The following is a 20,350-nucleotide window of genomic DNA, read 5'->3' as shown; positions in this document are numbered from 1 at the left end:
TAAACCTAGATGGCCATTTGGCAAGAATATTGCATACAAATTGATTTAATCACCAAAAAAGGTTGGAATTTGACCAGGAAATCTTTAAGGGTTCTTCCAAACTCAACAACATTTTCATCATTACCCCAGTGATGACTTTAAATGAGGTTCATACTCTTGTGACATGAAGGACTTTTACAGAAATGTCTATCAATAACCACAGGCTGCATCATAACCTTCCAGTCAGCCTTTTTATACAAATCTTTATCAGGCAGGGGGAAAAATGAATGAAAGAGAATCAGTAAACATTAGTGATATTAAAGGATAAATTCACCTTGTTTCTATATTCCTGTATTTATATACTAAGCAATTATATGAATCTAAAAAAGTGATTATACCTAAGAATTGTATTAAAAGGATAAATGCTCAAATGCTGTATTTTGTATACTAACTATCAGTTTGGGGGGGAAATCCCTGGTTTTGAAAGTACATAGAATCATTTTTCCTTAAAATTCCCAGTTGAAAAGTCTAGTGCCAGTTAAACAACTGCTCAGATACATGGTTAGTTATATATTTGCAGTTAACTTACTTTAATGATAAACTGCAAAAGTATGATTCTGCATTTTCTATCCTTTTCCTCTATCTTTTCATGGAATATAAATATTTTTGAAAATTTTGTATCATATACAAATAGGTCACCTATTAACTCTGTAATAGCTAATTTAAGCCAAGAAACTGATATCTATCACTTATGGACTTCATATATCATAATATACTTTGAAGAATTTTTAAAATAATTCAATAAGGTTAAAAGCATATAGTTTCAACTTGCTTGATAATATAAAATGTATAATTGCTAAAAGGTATTTAACCTAGTTCATCTCCTTTCTAGGATTCTGTGTGACAAACAGAAACAAACAACTGGTGCCTTGTTTATTTACAAATTAATAGGCCACTACTCTGCCTATTACTGCTTTATTATTTTTATAGTAATTATTTTGTGGTACTTATCACACACTATATAATTTACTTATTTACTATGGTTAGTGCCAGTTTCTCCCACTACAAATTTAAGTTCTAAAAAGAAGAGGGTTTTATTTGGTTCAGTTGTATCTTAAATAACTGAACCATCTCAGTGTTTGGAACCTAGTAATCATTCAAAAATACCTGCTAACTGAATTAACTGACATCAGATCATACCGAAATATTCAACAGTGGTAAATTTTAAAGCAAAAGTCTGGACAAATGAGGAAGCTACCAAAAAAATATTGTAAGTATTTAAAAGCCAGTTCTTTAATGATTTAAAAAAAAAAAAAAAAAAAAACAAAAAACACCAGTGACCTACTGACATCCAAATTATTAGTTTCTGGGCTCCACCCTCAGTGCTTTTTCATATTCAGAAAACAATTCTTCACTTTTTGTAATGCCAGAATGACATGTCATTTTGCTCAAAGTTGTCACTGTCATCAACAAGCAACAGGCTGTTCCATGAGATAAAATTACAGACAATGTCTAGGTAGACAGTATTAATGCACAAGGCCCTGGGTTCTATCCCCAGGACTGCAAAAACATTGACAGAAAAAGGTCTAGCTGATTCCAAGAATGGAAGATATTACTGATGAGCAGAGTCTTCCTGTGCCTCTTTTCAACTCAGATATATAAGAATCTAAGACTTATTAATTTTTTTAAATTCAAGTAGCAGGGAAATATTTCCAAAATCAGTTTGCCTCAATATTATATAATGAGTATTTTATTTGTTAGAAAAACTTTAACAGAGTCAAAAGACCAGGGTTCTATTATCATCTTAGCAACTATCAAATAGCCATATGATACTGAACAAGCTATTAAATAGCTTTGGATTTTCTTATTTTTAGAATGGAAATTAATTTCAGCACTTAAATTTAATTTCCTAAAACCGTCATCTTCTCTTTGGTTTTCTAAATATTGACTCTGTACAAATTTTCCCAAGTTTCAAAATGATCTAAATTTCCACATATAGTTCAGATTCCAGATAATTCTTGGCCTAACTTAAAATGGCTGTAAGCTAGTCAGAATTAGCTATTTAAATAAAACTTACTAAAAACTATTATCTTTATGATTAAACATGTAACGTTAATGTTATTTTAGCTTTTATTTAAGATATCAGAAATCACTCCTATCATCTCAGTGCAATGCAATAGTAAACTATTAGTAAACATTAAGTACAAGCTACATAGAAAAACTTCCAATGTAGATATATGCATACAATTCCAAAGGCATTTCTTGAAGGTACGTGAAATCCAGAAATGACAATTTGCTACAATAGTAGACAGACATAGCCATATCACTGGTAAATTTATAACTTATTAATAAAATTTTAGTTCTCAAAGACTAAAACAATTCTTCAACAAATATACATATTTGCTTATTATGTCACCTTAGTAATATTCTCACTCTAAAATTTTGTGTATTGGTGATATTAGTAACTTTTTACAGACACACAAGTACCACTAGAGGCCACCAAATACTTTACTTTTTAAAATGAACACATCTGCAAGTTATTCTAGTGAGCTTAAAGGTACTTTAAGATAGGCCAAATTATAAAGAAAGAACAGAAATACCCATAACTGGGAACACTGCATAAGAACAACAAACTCAAAAATATGTGAGCATATTTCATATTAAATAGGATGTCTAGTCATCAAAGAATTTTATCAGACCAAGAATGGGCAGGAGAGGGTTGATATAAACCCTCCAGTATAAAATTATGATTCTCTACATACTTTTGAAAATAGATTATATGACCTAGAAAGTTGATGCTCTTGCTAAATACCCATTGCTTTGTATAAGCAAATTGTTTATATGTATACACACACACACACACACATATCCTGATAGATACATAAAATCCCAGAGTTCAGTGTTCTTTCTTCCATATCACAAAATCTTTCACATATAATGTTTTTAATACCTAAAGTTGGCTAAAGGAAAAAGTCTTGTTGTCAAAGTCATCCCACAGATCTGAAATATCCAAAATTTGATTTGCAGAAGATGACCTGGCATCAGGCAAAACAGTTAACACTGTTTCCCACCAGTTAACACCAGGTGGGAAAGCTTTGCATTCCAAGCTGAACTGCTGCTAGACTGCCCTCCTCCTCACTAAAGGTAAAAAGCAAAATACAGAAGGTCCAGATGACATCCACAGAGTCCAGAGATCCAAGGGAAACCAATGAGACAAAAATGAACCTTCTTGCTATCTGACTTTCCACCTTTGTGGTATAGTGATAAACTATTTTTTAAGAGTTTTACTCCAAGCCAGGAGTGGTGGCACACAACTATAATCCCACCAGCTCAGGAGGCTGAGGCAGGAGGTTGGTATAAGGATTCTAATTTCCCCCTCATCAATACTTGCTATTTTCTGGGGCTTTTAAAAATATTTTTTAGTTGTTGATGGATCTTTATTTTATTCATTTATTTATATGCAGTGCTGAGAATCGAACCCAATGCCTCACACATGGTAAGCAAGTGCTCTACCGCTGAGCCACAACCACAGCCCTATTTTCTGGTTTTTGATAACAGCCATACTAATGGACATGAGTTGGTATCTCTGTGTAGTTTAGATTTACAATCCCCTGATGAGTTGTTATATCAGCATATTTTCACATATTTATTAGCCATTTGTATATGTTCTTCTATATCATCCTTTTCATCAGTGATGTTATGCTCTGTTGACTGGCTATACCAGCACTAATTCAACCAGTCCCCTACTGAGGGACATTTATGTAGTTGCCAATCTTTTGCCATAAAGAGCCTTATACATATATATACATAAGTAATCATACAAATCAATTTGCTCCTGATAGTACCCCTTTACACGTTTTCACAATTCTCTCCCATTCATCCTCAAAAGCATTCTAGTTTGAATATACAGTTATGCCAGTTTCCATGTAAGTATAGGAAACAAAGCAGGAAGAGAAATTATGCAAGAACTACCTTTGATTTAACCTTCTAGATTATCTGTTCCAAAACTCACCCCACAATAAAAACCTCGTATTAGCAAAAGAGACCAAAATATAGATTGGCTTTGCCTGCACCATACAGGCAATACTGTTAGGTTATGAGAATTACAGAAAAGTATAAGCAAAGGCATGACTGGGAGTCAGGTACAAATGATTGGCAGGATACCATCATTTTCCAGAGAAAATAAAACACACACAAAAACTAAAAAGTCAGTCTCTTATGAATAATGGAAAATGAGAAGTAATTGGAACTGAAATTGGAAAAATATACAATATGATGAAGTCTATATTGTTTTCTCTAACACCAAATGTATGGTTTTTCTAACCCCAACCAATTCTGAAATCAACTATGTTATCCAACAACTCAATTCAATTCTGACACTACCTACCACGAGTTAACACAGACCTCACAGGTCTAGCGCTAAGGCCCAAAAGACTGCCCCCACTTTAGTTGTCAGTCACATATGGGGCACCGAGGCTACCCACACTTCTGCCCACAAATTCAGGCATTTCTATGACTCCCTGCCTGTGGTGCAAAAATTTATTACAATGACACACAGAACTCCAGAAAATACATACATTTATTCATTTATTATAAAAGATACAACTGAGGAACAGTCAAGTGGATGGCCACCATCCCATTTGTTACACTCATCTCATTCTAAACAGTGTAAAGAATTAAAGCATTACATGGTGCTTATGCTTATTTCTCCTATAGCATCTCATATTGAAGCTATATCTACAAAATGATGAATACCAGTTTCTTTCCCTCTTCTCCCTCAGTTATGCTTATAGAAGACTGGATTCAAACTAAAGACATTCAAATCATTAATATATAATTTAAATAACTGAACTAATCACTTTAAATACTTCACAGTAGTTTAGTGTTCTAAGAAAATTAGACATGCTACAAATGCCTCAATAAAGTTATTCTGTGAAGATTATGGCATATTTTCTGAATTATGAAATAAAAATTCACTTCTGAGACAGCATCTTAAAAAGTAGTGCCAAAACAATACTGTTTTGCTAACATCCAAGACCTAGCCAATAAAAACATTTGTTCCCATAATCATAAATAGATTGTTAGCCATAGAATGCCTTTGGAAAACAATTCTTTAATTTTCTTTGAAATACTGTCACTAAAATTAACTTCAGCTTTATTTATATGACTGTCTGTGGTTTCTGTGTATACCTAAAAAGCACAAGAAAAAGACAAAAATATCCTAGAATTGGAAAAGTAGTCATTATGTTTGGTTTAGCTTATTTTCATATTTTTATTTTTAAAATCTGTCCAAATTAAAGTTTACCACTTCTAAACAGAAGAAAAAGGCAATTTCTTTACATAAAAACAGAAAGAATAAATTCAGCATCCTCTAAATTAAACCTGAGATTTGATTTATTATGAATGAATACTTAAAGCCCTTTTCCACAAATCATAAAGTTTAATCTTCAGGCTGAACACACACTCTTTCTTTCATTTATAATTTAAGTACATCAAATATATGCTGCCTGGGAAGAAGAGGTGGCAACAGAAAATAATTTCAATAAAAAATTATGTTCTGAACCCATATTTGTCCTTAGATAAAGTTGATATGTATTCAATAATGTAGTGCTATGGTTTGCATATAATATGGGTATCCCCCAAGGGTTCACTGTGAATGAAAGCTTATTCTATAGGTATTGATACTGGGAGGTGATGGGACCTTTAAGAGGTGGGTCATAGTGGGAGATCCTTAAGTCACTGGGGCATGAGGTATTTCTCATGAAAGGGTTGTTATGAAAGGAGCAAGACTGCCCCATCCCATTCTCTCTGATCCTGGATGAGGTTGTAATGGCTTGCTTCTGCATGCATGCCTCCCATGGCTACCTGTGCCATGAAGTGTTACAGTCAAGAGGCAGCCCTTACCACTGAGCCTATGCTATACTGTTCGGAATGTGAACCTCCAAAACTGTAAACTAAAGAAGCTTTCTTTTCTTCATAAGTAGTCTGTATCATGTATATTTTATAGTGATGAAAACCTAACACAATTAGCATTCTTTTAACATTTTTCAACCTCAGTTCTTGTACTAAAGTGCAACTGCTAATATAGCTTAATCTGTAACTCCAAGAATATTCCCATGTCTTGCTTAAAACTAAGAGTCAGAAGATCTAAGTTTGAATACTAGCTCTGCTGCATTCTACCTGTTAGACCTTGCTGAAATTATTTAAACTTAAGCCTCAGTTTACTTATTTGTAAATTAACATAATGTTATCAATTATCTAATTTATGTTAGTCTATCATAGTCTATCAATGCCATACAACTATTAGATATTAACTTTAATGCTACACACTAAAAGTCATTCCATCTTGTAAAGGATATGGTTTTTTTTTTACTGTATGTCATCAGAGAAGAGTTACCATTACCCTGGAATCAACAAACCACTTAGGGACTAAACCAGATCAATTCAGACTAAACTTTTATTATGTCTATCTTTGGTCTTGAAGTTTAAAAGTTACTCAAGATCACATAGTATACCACAGTTATTTAAGTTATTGTTGTTCATATATAAAATCATACCTAACATGAAAGAACAGTACAATGTAATAATTAAAAACACACAAACAAAAAGCTAACAGTAATGTATTCTGTTTAAAAACGTGTTAATAGATGTAAGAATTTTTTTGTACTTGACAAAGCACAATAGACATTAAATTGTAGGGAATAAGAACATTTTCAACATAATCCAACAAATAAATTATCCTTTAAATACTGAGCTAGCCCCCCAATTTTTTAAATGCTATACTAAGAACCAGTCAAAAAGTTAGCTGGGCATGGAGGCGCATGCTTGTAATCCCAGCAGTTAGGGAGACTGAGGCAGGAGGATCACAAGTTCAAAGCCAAACTTAGCAAAAGCAAGGCACTAAGCAACTCAGTGAGACCCTGTCTCTAAATAAAATACAAAATAGGGCTGGGGATGTGGCTCAGTGGTCTAGTGCCCCTGAATTCAATCCCTGGTACCCCCCAAAAAATAGTTATCTAAGCGAGGAAAAGTGCTATCTACCTCTTGCTTCCTCCATTTCACTAATCCAGCTGCATACAACTCCACCCCATTATTGAACAGACACTAGCAGCACTTGAACATGGCAGTATCTGTCATACAAAATAAAAATTAAAAATATCCATTTACTAAGCAGTAAAATCAATATGTATATATGTTTCTCCCTTGCCTCAGAGGCATCATAAACATCTATTTCCTAGGTTTTCGAAATATAAAAAGTATCCTTTCTCAGTCCTAGCTACAGAGCTATGCCAATCTATGATCTATTTATACCCCTGTAAAGTCTTGAAACTTAAAGTGGTTCATTGTTCATATAGTCAAATTGATGTACCTCTTTAGCCCTCCACATTTTGATGTGAAGGGAGGTAGGAACTTTCAAAACTTTCCAACAGGTCCCCAACATCCAATTCTACCTTTTTAGTCATCACTAAAAAGGTTAGCTAAAACAGGGTTTAAAAGCTATTATAGTACAAATGCCTGTTTATTCACACAGTAAGCCAATTACTGGTATGTGAAGGCATGTGGGAGAGAAAAGAAAGGAATGCAGGGGGCTCTCCAAACAGCCACTTTTCCTTGGGTCCTCACATTCCTTCCCTATTTTTAATGCCAAAATTCAAGATTTACCCTTGCTGTGGGCCTACAAACCCACAGCCTTCTTTATATGGCTAGGTTATGACAATCAAAACTAAGTGTTCTGCAGTGTATCCTCAGTAAAACAGAATGGGACAGTCATCAGCTTGAATAAGCAAAATTATAATTTTCAACATTCATTTTATTTCTCATAGACCTTTCTGATACATGTTAACAAAAGAATGAATGATTCTTCCTCTGAGTAAGGTGGTGAGAAATGATGAACAACAGTCATAATAAACATCTGCCTCATTTATTAAGCATTTATTTTTTGGAAGATACTGTTCTATGCATTGTATGTGCATTTTTTCCACTTCATCTTTACAACAACCCTATGAATTATTATTGCCATTATTCTCATTTTATAAATGACTCTGTTATTCAAAGAAGTATATTAACATGTCAAAAGCCATACAATGCAACTGGGATTTCAACCCAGGGAGTCTGCTCCATGGCCTGCACTTCTATCACATTATACTGTTCCTCCCCCAAAGTCAGTCAAATTGCACTATTATAAAGCAACCTACAAACACTACAGCTAAAAATAAAATAATTCAGGTTTGTGATTTCGAGACCAAACTCAAACTATGGCTGGTCACCATAAAACAAACTTTTGGTTTCTTTTTGTCTTTTTTGTTTTGTTTTGTTTTGTTTGTTTTATTTTCACTAAAACAAGAACCAGGGAATTTCAGGGAAAAATAAAATAATAAAATTTACCTAGTGATAAACAATTCCTTAAACTACTTAGGCTAAGATTTTTACTAAGGAATCAGAGGGATTTTTCTGTTCCTGAGTCCATAAAGATCATCAATTTCACCTATAAAGATGGGCAGAAATTTAAATAGAAGAAAAGAATAGCATAACAGGCATTCCACAATCAATATATTTAAAGGGAATTATATTTATAGGCCTAGCAGGAAAGAAAATTATTTCTAGTGCTATGTTGCAGATAAATCATCAAATTATTTAACAAGAAATTTAACAATATAAACAGAAATATAACAAAAATATATATAATTTTAAAAGTACAATAATAAGTACAACATAAACTTACCAATTCAATTCCCTGTGGAAAAGGTGTATCATCCCAGTCTTTCTGTGGAAATCTCTGGATTATTTTCCCCAGACCTTCTCCTGACCCTGTCAATAAAATCAAAGTTAGCTGGGTGTGATAGGCACATGCATAAAATCCCACCTACTCAGGAGACTGATGCAGAAGGACAACAAGTTCGAGGTCAGCCTGGGCAACTTAGGGAGACCCTGCATCAAAATAAAAAAATAAAAACCACTTGGGGAATGTAACTTGGTAGTAGACTGCTTGCTTAGCATATGTAAGGCCCTAGGTTCAATCCCCAGTACCACTGGGGGGAAAATCAGTTACAAGGTACTAAAACACTGAATACTCATTAAACTATTACTTATTTCTAAATGAATAGTTGAAAAAATTGATATATCAAGTAAACATTTTTAAATTTTAAAGGACATAAAAGTGTTATTTTCAAAACACAATACTGAAAAAACAGGCAATTCCCATCCTATAAAACTGCCGAAGATTGACACATATGAGAACCTAAGAAAAATACACAGAGGTATTAAAATCTATCACATCATGGAAGTAACTATTCTCTGTGCCCCGATAAGGAAATAACTTTAGTATACCAAGCTGAAATTTAAGGAGTGCTTTTCCACGGAGACAGTGATTTTAAATGACAAATGAAATGGTACTGTTGGCACTAAGCTTCAGTTATGGTTTACAAGTACTACTGAGGGTTAAATAAAGTTTTTTAGGCTGGGCTTGGAACTTGATCATTGTCTAGGCAGAGCTTCCTAACATTAGCGCTACTGACATTTGGGGATAGATGATTTTTTGTTGTGTATGGGGTAGGGGAGGGAGTGCTGTCTCGTATATTATAGTATGTGGCATTCCCAGCTTCAACTCACTACATGCTAGCAGCACCCACCACCACCATCAAGTTGTTACAACCACATTGCCAAATGTCTCCAGGGTTGAAAACCACTGTTTTTTATCACTCTTGTTACAAAGTTAGCCTATGACATCAAAGACTGGATCAACTTATTAATGAACTTTGGCGATATAATCCTGTGAATAATTTGGAGATGAGAAGTACATGTCAGATCTAAATTGCCAGATCTAAATTGCTTTTTACTATAGTTTGTGTGTATGTGTGTGGTTCCTGGGGATCAAACTGAGGATCCTTTGCACTGTGCTAGGTAAGCTTGCTTCCACTGAGATACATTCTTTTACTACATATAATTCAGCCCTTTGCTATATACTTCTTAAAGTACTTCATGGGTTTACATATTCTACATGTTGTTCAGCTTACTTAAGATGAAAGCAACAATATTCTGATTATTTCTACATCTAATTTAGGAAAGCCTTAACTGATTACATTTGTTAATACACTTTTTGAAAAATCATCCCAATGAACTGAACTTTTTCCTTGTATCTACAGTGCAATAACTTCATAGTCAAAGTTTTGCTTTCAAAAAAAATGAATGGATATTAAATTCACTTTATTAACCAACTCAAAACTGTGTTCTAAAACCCACATCAAACTCAGGTCTGGGGTTGTAGCTCAGTGGTAGAGCACTTGCCTAGCATGTGTGAGGCACTGGGTTTGAACCTCAGCACCACATAAAAATAAATAAATAAATAAAATAAAGGAATTGTGTCCATTTGGAACTAAAAAGAAACAAACAAATAAATAAATAAATCTGGAAAACATTCTCCATTAAAATTCATAACTTCTGTAGGACAGTAACTCCTTATCTATCCCATGTTATAGGGAAATGAAGGATTTCATTAAGGTCAACTAAACTGGGCTTGGTGGCACATACCTGAAATCCCAGGTACTCAGGAGGCTAGGCAGAAAGATCTCAAGTTGGAGGCCAGCCTCAGCAACAGAGTAAAAAAGTTTAAGTAAGGTTGGGGATGTAGTCCAGTAGAAAGTTCCCCTAGGTTTGATTCCCCACTACTGCAACAACAACAAAAAAAGTCAACTAAATTAAATATGGTGCATCACTGGCACTCATTCTTCAAAATCCACCTCAAGCTTTACCCTTTCTGACAGTGGTGATGAACTGATAATGAACTGAAATGTCAACGTATCATGGTAAGCACAGGGATAGAAGGGAACCTAACCTAACAGAGAAGACCACAGAAAACTTGTTTGAAGAAATGATAGTAAGCTTTTTTTTTTTTTTTTTTTCCCAATAACCATCTTTGTAACCCCAAGCACATACTATATGGAATGCCTGGCATATAGGCCATAAAGATTTGAATTTCTATTTTACTGAATTCATTAATATTGACAGAAACTTTTATATTTATACCTCTTTGCCTTCCTAAAGAGAAATTATTATTTATCCCATCATACTTAACTAGGCATCCTCATATTTATTCAGTTCTGAAAGTCAAACCTAATGTATTTTGGCTCAAGAAAAATTTTTATCATTAATTTTATTAATTATAGAAAAATTAAAAATTATTAAAGAAAACATTAATGAAGATTACTCATAATCCTACACATGGAGGCAATTACTGTTAATTCTGAACTATCCAATTCATCCTAGCTGTGTTTTGCTTTTATTTATTTGCTTGTTTATTTTTGGTACTTGGAACTGAACCCAGGAGCACTGTAACACTGAGCTACACCATCAGCACCTTCTTATTTTTTATTTTGAGACAGCTGCCCAAGCTGTCCTCTAACTTGTGATCCTCCTGCTTTATGCTCCTGAGTTGCTGGGATTACGGACATGCACCGTGTGCCCAACTTCATCCTAGGTTTTTCTTTCATATATATGTATTTTTTCTTAAAGACTTCATAACTGAACCAAGCTTTATATATTGGTTTACTTCTTCATATTTTACAAAGGGTCTTTGATGTTTTTCGACATACATTTTCTAGTTTCTCACTATTATAAATAAAGTTGTAATAAGCATCTTTTTATAGAAACCTTTTTCCTTAGAAAATATTCTTTGATATATAGCTACTTAATCTATTAAAATTTTAATAATTCTCTGTGTGCAAATCCAAAGGACCTAGCTGAAAGATGTTAACATTTATTTTAAAATTCTGTATATAAGACTGGCATTTTCACTTCACGGATACCAACAATCATTATTTTTTAAATTGGTTTGTTTTGGACTGGGAGTGTAGCTTAGTAATAAAATACCTGCCTAGTATGCACAAGGCTCTGGGTTTAATTCCCAGTACAGCAAAATAAATAAATTAATAAATACATACATACTGGTTTGTTTTAGTTAGTGCCAATTTTAGAAATAAGAAGTTCCTCTTTGGAACTTTTGAAGTTATGCTTTCAAAAGTTCTCCATAAGCAACATACTATTTATTGATTTCAAAATGATACAGAGTGCTTCAATAATGTGATGGTTTCATTTGAAATGCTGGTATAACATTTATAAATGTACACAGAAACATGATTTATGAGGATAAGATGATCTATTATTTGAAAATGGAAATTAGAGTAGAAAGGGCAAAATCAAAATGGTAAAATAATGTTTCATTATGAATAAAATGTAGAAATAGCAATAATGACTTGGTCCCCCACACCCCTCCCAATACTGGAAATTGAACCCAGGGCCTTGTGCATACTAGGCAAGCACTCTACCTCTAAAATATACCCCCATCCCCAAAATTTGGTTTTTCAATATGTAAATAGACACAGTTGACAACTTTTAAGGAACTTATGGAAGCAGTATACAAAAAGCAAACATTTCCTGATTCTTGACTGATTTTTATGTGTTATTGTCAATGTTTAAACTTGCTTTCCAAGTGTACACATCTTATCTGATAACTATCTTATGGCAGTACTAGTTATATTTAGAATTTTGAGAAGATAACAATTATAATGAGAAGCAAGTCACAATGAAGGAAAATTCTTCTAGATTCATATTTCTTCTTTATGCCCACAGATAAAGTAATCACATCAATCAAGCATGGCTGTGGAAGCACCTCCTATTTGTAGCACATATTAAATGTGGCACTCTGACAGGGAAGAGAGAGATAAAGTCCTTAATGGAAAGAGGACCTTTCCAGGAGAAAAGAGGTGCTAGGCAGACAAAATAATGATTGCCCACTGCATTCTACACAGCTACAATGGAAAGGGGGAGGGGTGTTATTAGTCAGCGTCTTCATGCTTTTCTTTCCAGCTCCTACTCTCCTGCCCTAGCCAAAAAAAAAAATCAAGAAATATGATGACCAAATGGAGTTCACCCATTTTTTTAAAAGGGTGTGGGGGTCCCTCTACAGGACAACAGCACATCTGAAAATGGCTTTCTATGAAAAGACTATGTGTATATGCTAGACAAACTACCCAAAACAAATTTAGGAAAAGTGATATAACATTGTTCAATCACTGTTTCTCTCCCTTACGTTGGCTCACCCACTTCGTTTTGGGTCCTCCTAAAGCTGCTGGGCGACCCAGCTCAGCAATAGGGATTATCAAGTGTTTTATGATAAACCAATTACTTCTCAACCCTTAGCAAAGCAACTGTTCTAGCCTGGAAGAATGACCCCACAGGAATCAAACAACATTCTCCGGATTTGTTAACTACCATGCTTTAGGTGGGGAGTTGCCATTGACTCCAAGGAACAAGTTCTTCAAAAAAAGTGAAGAACGATTAGAGGTTCATTAGGCAGAGAAACGTAATGCTCTGCTCCACTCAAAAAGGATGCTTGATATTTATTGACTATACCAACTGACAAAAGTGCTTTCTGTAGAATAAGGCAGACATAGAAAATATATACTGCTTGGTTTAATAAGACCCTAAACTTTGCTTGAAGAATTCTACTCCACTACAAAGTTCAATAAATCATCTTTTTCTCTGTGTTAATTAAACAATTAGATCAGTGGATATCTGCATTAGACTTGTCCTTTGATATTCATCTGACCACACCCCCTTCTACCGAAGGGAGCAGTCATGTTCAGGTGTACATGACCATACCCTCTTCTTACCAGCCAGAAAGCAACTATTAAATAATTTAATTATTACACTTATTGTTACTTGTCTGTCTCACCTCACTAGAACAATAGCACTAGAACAATAATTTGGCTTGGTTTGTTTACTGATATATCCCAGGTACCTACAATAGTTTCTGGCATATATTAAATACTTCATAAAATGCCTGTCAAATAAATGAATGGGACTAATAGTTACATGGGCACCTATAAACTGGCAAGAATTTATGACAAGAGTGACTTGGTAAAAAATATCCTAGCCAAATTCTAAGCCTCTGTAAGGAAAGTTTCAATAGGAAAATGCAGAGTCAAAAGGATGTACCACAATTTGCTCAAGAAGAGCACAGGCAACCATAGAGGTCATGTGTAAAACTAAAGTCATAGAACAGGAGACATTCTAAGTAGGCAGATATTCTCCAGAAGAAAGAGGTGAACAATACATAGAAAGAAACAGAAATGCCATATTAAAATGTCTGTCTAGACTCTACCCCCGATAAATTTGGGTAGTGCTGTAGCATCTGTCAGCAAACATCTGGGCTATACTTATAAAATATCTCCCTCTTACTTTACCTAGAATAGGTTTGTTTACTTGTCATCAGAGTCCAAACTAGACCATACAGTAAGAGGTACCTTAATGGATCAAACACTTTCAAATTTATATAGTATGGAAACAATTACACAAAAAGGTTTAGACAAAATTTAAAAGAACAGTAACATATATGAGAACATTCTCCAAATATCTAAGGCGTTATTATATGGAAGAATATACCAAGACATATGGAAGACCCAAATCAAAAGAAAAATTTAAGGGCATATTTTTGAGTCAAAACCCTCTGATAATGAGACCTATCAAATCGCAGAATGAAATGCCACAGAAAGTAATTATTGTAAATGGAGGTTTTACTCAAGCTACCAGATTTTGTGCTCTGGAAAATCAGGTAGAATTGTAAGAGAATAAATCCAGAAAATCTGGCAAGTAGAATATTACAGTAATTCATTTATTCAACAATTACTGTGAGTTAATTGTTAAGTGCTAAGGAGAGATGAATAAAACCTGCCAGAGAGAATATTTAGGACCTAAACTGAGGTTTTTGAATGCAAATAAAAGGGCAGCTGTAGGTACAGTGCTTAACAGTTTAAGAAGCAATTCATAATTACCTAAAAGTGCATGATGACCTCTTCTCACACAGATTTTTTTTTAATTTTTAAAAAAATTGTAGTTGGCAAAGGACCTTTATTTTATTTATTTCTATGCGGTGATGAGAATGAAACCCAGTGCCTGGCACATGCTAGGCAAGTGCTCTGCCACTAAGCCACAACCCCAGCCCCTGACTTTGTTTTGTAGAGGATTTTTACACTTAACAAAATCTGTACTCAATCAACATTTAATACTACCAACATTCAAGAAAAATCATGAAAATTTAGTACAGACTTTCTTACTGACCAACACATTTCAAATATGTAAACTAAATAACAGACTAAAATTATTACTATTTACAAAGACAGAAGTCTGTTTGAGTCCTATTAAAACAAAAGGATACTAACAGAAACCTTTACATAGGAATGGTAAGCTTTATCATTGACCTTTGATGTAATTTTATAAGCTAATGACCAGATAACTAGCATAATATATCATTTAGATTGTCCTCCTATCTTCAACAAAGATTTCTCAACTCTGATTGTCCGTCTCTTGGTTCCTATACCTTCTTCATTTCTACCAATGAGAAAAGAGTAGACATAGTCATAGATTTATTTGTCCTTGGATGGGAAGAAGAGACTATATATTATACCATATATAGGTACATACGTGTGTGTGAGCGTGCGCGTGCACGCACACGCATGTATGGTGTGATATGTAAAATATATATATGCGAAATATATTGAGAATATTGAAAATATTTAAAATATATATTTAAAATATCACATATATATTACATATAGCTTATTATATAAATTATGTAATACATATTTAAGATATATGTCAAATAGCTTATTTTATAAATACATGGATTATTTTACACATAACTTATTTTGTACGTATATAGCTCATTTTATACATACATATAGCTTATATATTTGTACATATAGCTTATAGACTATATATTATGCCATATATATGATAAAGGACTAAATATCAGATAAACCATATATTGAATAAGTGGTTAATATTCAGAATATAAAGAGAACTATTACAACTCAAAACCAACAACAAGAACAAAAAAAACTTTAAAAAATGGAGCAAGAACTTCAAAAGACATTTTTTCAAAAAAGATACCTGAATGGCTAATAAACACATGCAATGATGTTCAACATCACTAATCAACAGGAAAATGTAAATCAAAACCATAGTGAGATACCACCTCACATGCATTAGGTCTGCTACTATCAAAAAACAGAAAATAACTTACAATGGTAAGGTTGTAACAAAACTGGGATCTTATATACTGTTGAATGGGAATGTAAAGTGGTGTAGACACTATGGAAAACAATATGGATATACTCAAAAAAATAAACAAAAATGCAGCTACCATATGATTCAGTAATCCCCCTTTTGAGTATATTTCAAAAGCAATGAAAGATATGAATGAGATATTTGTACGCCCACATTCACTTCAGCACTATTCACAAAAGTCAATATGTAGCTGACCTAAATGCCCACCAGCAGACGAATGATAAAGAAAATGTACTCTATCAATACAATGGAATATTATTCAGCCTTCTTCCCTCTCCCTCCTGCCTTCCTACTCTGTACACAGCCCAGAAAAAAATAAAGGACAGTCGAGGATAGGCAGTAATCATCCAACCTCATTGGCAGTTTTGACCACCTCAGTGGAGGCTATTCTTTCACTTTTCATTAAGAATCTTTTCTCCTTTTTTTCTTTTTTCTTTTTGCATTTTTTGTATCTTCCTGTGCTGATTGATTTGTAGATATATATAATATACATGTTTGCTTCTCATTTCAGCATTTTATGAATTATTTTTCCCTTTTTTATTTTTTGTTGTTGTTGTTTTGTTTTGTTGCTCAAAGACAAAGGTTTCATATGAGAAAGATATGAAAAAGGCCAATAATGTTATTTCAAGGTAAAATGAACTGCATTTTTACCATCTTAGAACTAGTTGGTTTATATAACTCCTGTCCCCACCACTCATGTTGTTGCATATATTAGTACTGTGGATAGCACAGCTGACATCTAATGTTTACTTTAAAGCCAGATCTAGTTCATGGCTATTTATTATTTTTGCTGTTGGCAACTACTATTCCCGCCGTTCCTGGTTTTGTGCTAATTAGTGTTGGAGATATCACCGTATGCACTGGTGTTTGTTTTAATGTTCTATATTGCTTTCTTTGGTTGCTGCTATTGTTTCCCCTCTGGCAGGTGCACTAATCTACAGGGACACTAAAAGTTCACATGATAGAGTCTCTGCTGCTAAAGTAAACCCAGGAAAGAGACAGTGCAAGTAATCCACATACAAATTAACCACACTCAAACTTTAGTGACACTTTAATACAAAGAATAGAAGAGATGAAAAACCCCAACCAACCAGGCCCCAAACAGAAACACTGGGGGAGGAAGCACTCAATCCAACACATGAATAACTACTCCTACAGCAAAAACAGAGGGTTTTAACACAAGGCTGTGGATAACATACCTACAAAGGGGTCTAAATCCATCTAGGACACATTAGCAAGAGAAGACTGTGCCCTAAAAAGGCCCACACGTAATAGTGAAGGAGAAATCTATCTTAAGAGATACACAAAACCCAATGCACAGGAGTATAAGAAATACATATATATAAAAACAAGGTAAGACAACACCTCCTAATGTTCACAATGCACCAAGAACTGACTCCAAAGACACTGAAGAGAATGAAACCCAAATAAAGAATTCAAAAGGCTGGATGCAGTGGCACACGCCTGTAATTCCAGCAACTCAGGAGTCTAAAGCAGGAGGATTACAAGTTGGAAGCCAGCCTCAGCAATTCAGACCCTGTCTCAAAAAAAAAAAAAATAAAGAAAGAAAGAAAAAGAAAGTCTAGGGAAGAAGCTTCATGGTACAGTGTCCTTGGGTTCAATGACTGCAACAAAATACAATTTAAAAAAATTTTTTAAGTATGATAATGAAAATAATCAGCAAATGTCAAGAGAATCCAGGAAAAAAAAACTGAATGAATTAAGGAAGATGGTATGGGATATGAGTGAGAAATTCAACAAGGAGATAGAGATACTGAAAAAGAACAAAATGGAAATCTTGGATATAAAAGAATAATCAAACTGTTCAGTTGAAATCTCCCTAATAGAGTAGACTACACAGAAGAAAGAATCTCAGAGTAGGAAGACAAAGTAGCTAGACTCGAAAATTTGGACAGTGTTAAAGAAAGGAAAGTAAGTAACCATGACCATAATACACAAAAACTGTAGGAAAATTAGAGACCAACTTAAGAAACATTTGAATCAAAAAGGATTGTAGCATCCAGTCTACTCGCACAGATTACCTCTTCAAGGATATTTAAAAATTTCCAAAACCTGAGATGAGATGGATATTCAGATATAGGAGACATTCAGAATTCCAAATAGACCAGATCAAAAAAGAATGTCTTTACAACACATACGTAAAAGGCCTAACATACAGAACAAAGAGAGAATTTTAAAAGCCTCAGGAGAAAACATCAGGCCACATTTAGAACAAGACATTCAGAATTACTTCTCATTTCTAGCACAAACTCTAAATTCCAAAAAGGCTTAGAATGATGAGTTCTAAGTCCGGAAAGAGAATAACTCTCAAGGGTTAGGGGAGGCTCTCTCTTCACATTCCTCATAGTTCCCTTTGCTGAGAGAAAGCTTTTCAGTTTTTATCTGTCCCAGTTATTGATTCTTGCTTTTACTTCTTGTGTTATGGGAGACCTGTTAAGGAAGGCTGATCCTAAGTCGACATGTTGAAGATTTGAACCTACTTATTCTTATATAAGATGTAGGTTCTGTGCTCTGATTCCAAGGTCCTTGATCCATTTTGAATTGAGTCTTGTGCAAGGTGACAGATAGGGGTTTAGTTTCATTCTGCAGCATATGGATTACCAGTTTTCCCAGTACCATTTGTTGAAGAGGCTATCTTTCCTCTATTGCATATTTTTGGCACCTTTGTCCAGTATGAGAAAATTGTATTTATTTGGGCTTGTGTCTATGCCACTCATACTTCAGACAGAGCACTAATTTTCAGAATAAAGAACTCAAAAAACACTACACCAAGAATACAAATAACTCAATCAACAAATGGGCTAAAGATATGAACAGACACTTCACAGATGATGTACAAGCAATCAACAGATATATGAAAAAATGTTCAACATCTCTAGTAATAAGAGAAAAGCAAATCAAAACTACCCTAAGATTCCATCTCACCCCAATTAGAATGGCAATTATCAAGAATACAAGTAACAATAGCTGTTGGTGAGGATGTGGGGATAAAGGTACACTCATATATTGCTGGTAGGGTTGCAAATTAGTGCAGCCACTCTGGAAAGCAGTGTGGAGATTCCTTAGAAAACTTGGAATGGAACCACCATTTGACACAGCTATCCCACTGCTTAGCCTATAACCAAAAGACTTAAAATCAGCATAATACAGAGATACGGACACATCAATGTTCATGGCTGCTCAATTCACAATAGCCAGATTGTTGAAACAATCTAGATGCCCCTCAATTGATGAATGGATAAAGAAACTGTGAGACACACACACACACACACAATGGAATATTACTCCACCATAAAGAATAATAAAATTGTGGCATTTGCAGGCAAATGGATGAAATTGGAGAGTATCATGCTAAGTGAGATAAGCCAATGGACAAATGATCTCGCTGACAGGCGGATGATGACACATAATGGGGGGTGGGAAGGAGGCAACAACGGATGAAGGAGGGACTGCATAGAGGGAAAAGAAGGGTGGGAAGGGTGGGGGGGAGGAAAAAATAACAGAATGAATCAAACACCATTACCCTATGTAAATGTATGATTACACAAATGGTGTGCCTCTGCTTCATGTAAAAAACAAAGAAACAAGATGTATCCCATTTGTTTAAAATAAAAATAAATTTTAAAAAAATGAAAAAAAAAGGGTTAGGGGAGGAAAAGGGAAAGGCACTAGGGACTGAATTAAAACAAGACCTATTCCAAGCTTTTATAATTATGTCAGAATGAACTCTACTGTCATGTATAATTAAAAATGACCAATTTAGAAAACAAAGGAACTGTCAACCAAGGTTGCTATATCCATCAAAGCTGTCCTTTATAATAATAGAAGAAACAAAAATCTTGCAATATAAGCAGAAACCAAAACAATTCATGATTAGCTGGCCCTACAGAAAATACTTCACAGAGAAGAAATCAAAAATAAACCTCAAACCCAAGTTTCACAAATAGATCTCATTTGAAAAGCAGCTACGCAAATGAGGAACAGGACCAAATTAAACATTAGAAATAAACAAATGGTAAAAAATAATAAACATCTTTATAACATTGAATGTAAATGGGCTCAATTTGCAATCAAAAGACACAGGTTGGAAGATAAATTAAAAAACAAGACCCAGGCAGTTGCAGACAGAGCAGGCGGGTGAGTCAGGCCGCCTACATCGCGGAGGTAAGCGGCGGGCAGCTATCCGCATAGCCAGCAGGCAAAGGACAGACATCATAACTGGAAGACA

General features: G+C 34.3%; 1 protein-coding gene across 1 annotated transcript in view; it reads right to left on the bottom strand.

The window, feature by feature from the left end:
* SBF2 (SET binding factor 2) overlaps positions 1-20,350 on the bottom strand; it is a 494,106-nt gene that overhangs the window by 397,540 nt on the left and 76,216 nt on the right. Inside the window, 1 exon segment of the mRNA XM_079104301.1 lies at positions 8,702-8,787. Within this exon segment, the coding sequence (XP_078960427.1) occupies positions 8,702-8,787 (86 nt within the window).

This window comes from Sciurus vulgaris (genome assembly GCF_902686455.1).
Source record: "Sciurus vulgaris genome assembly, chromosome: 11".
NCBI classification, from domain to species: Eukaryota; Metazoa; Chordata; class Mammalia; order Rodentia; family Sciuridae; genus Sciurus; species Sciurus vulgaris.
Note: the sequence above shows the minus strand (reverse complement) of the source record. Positions and strands in the feature narration are given on the sequence as shown.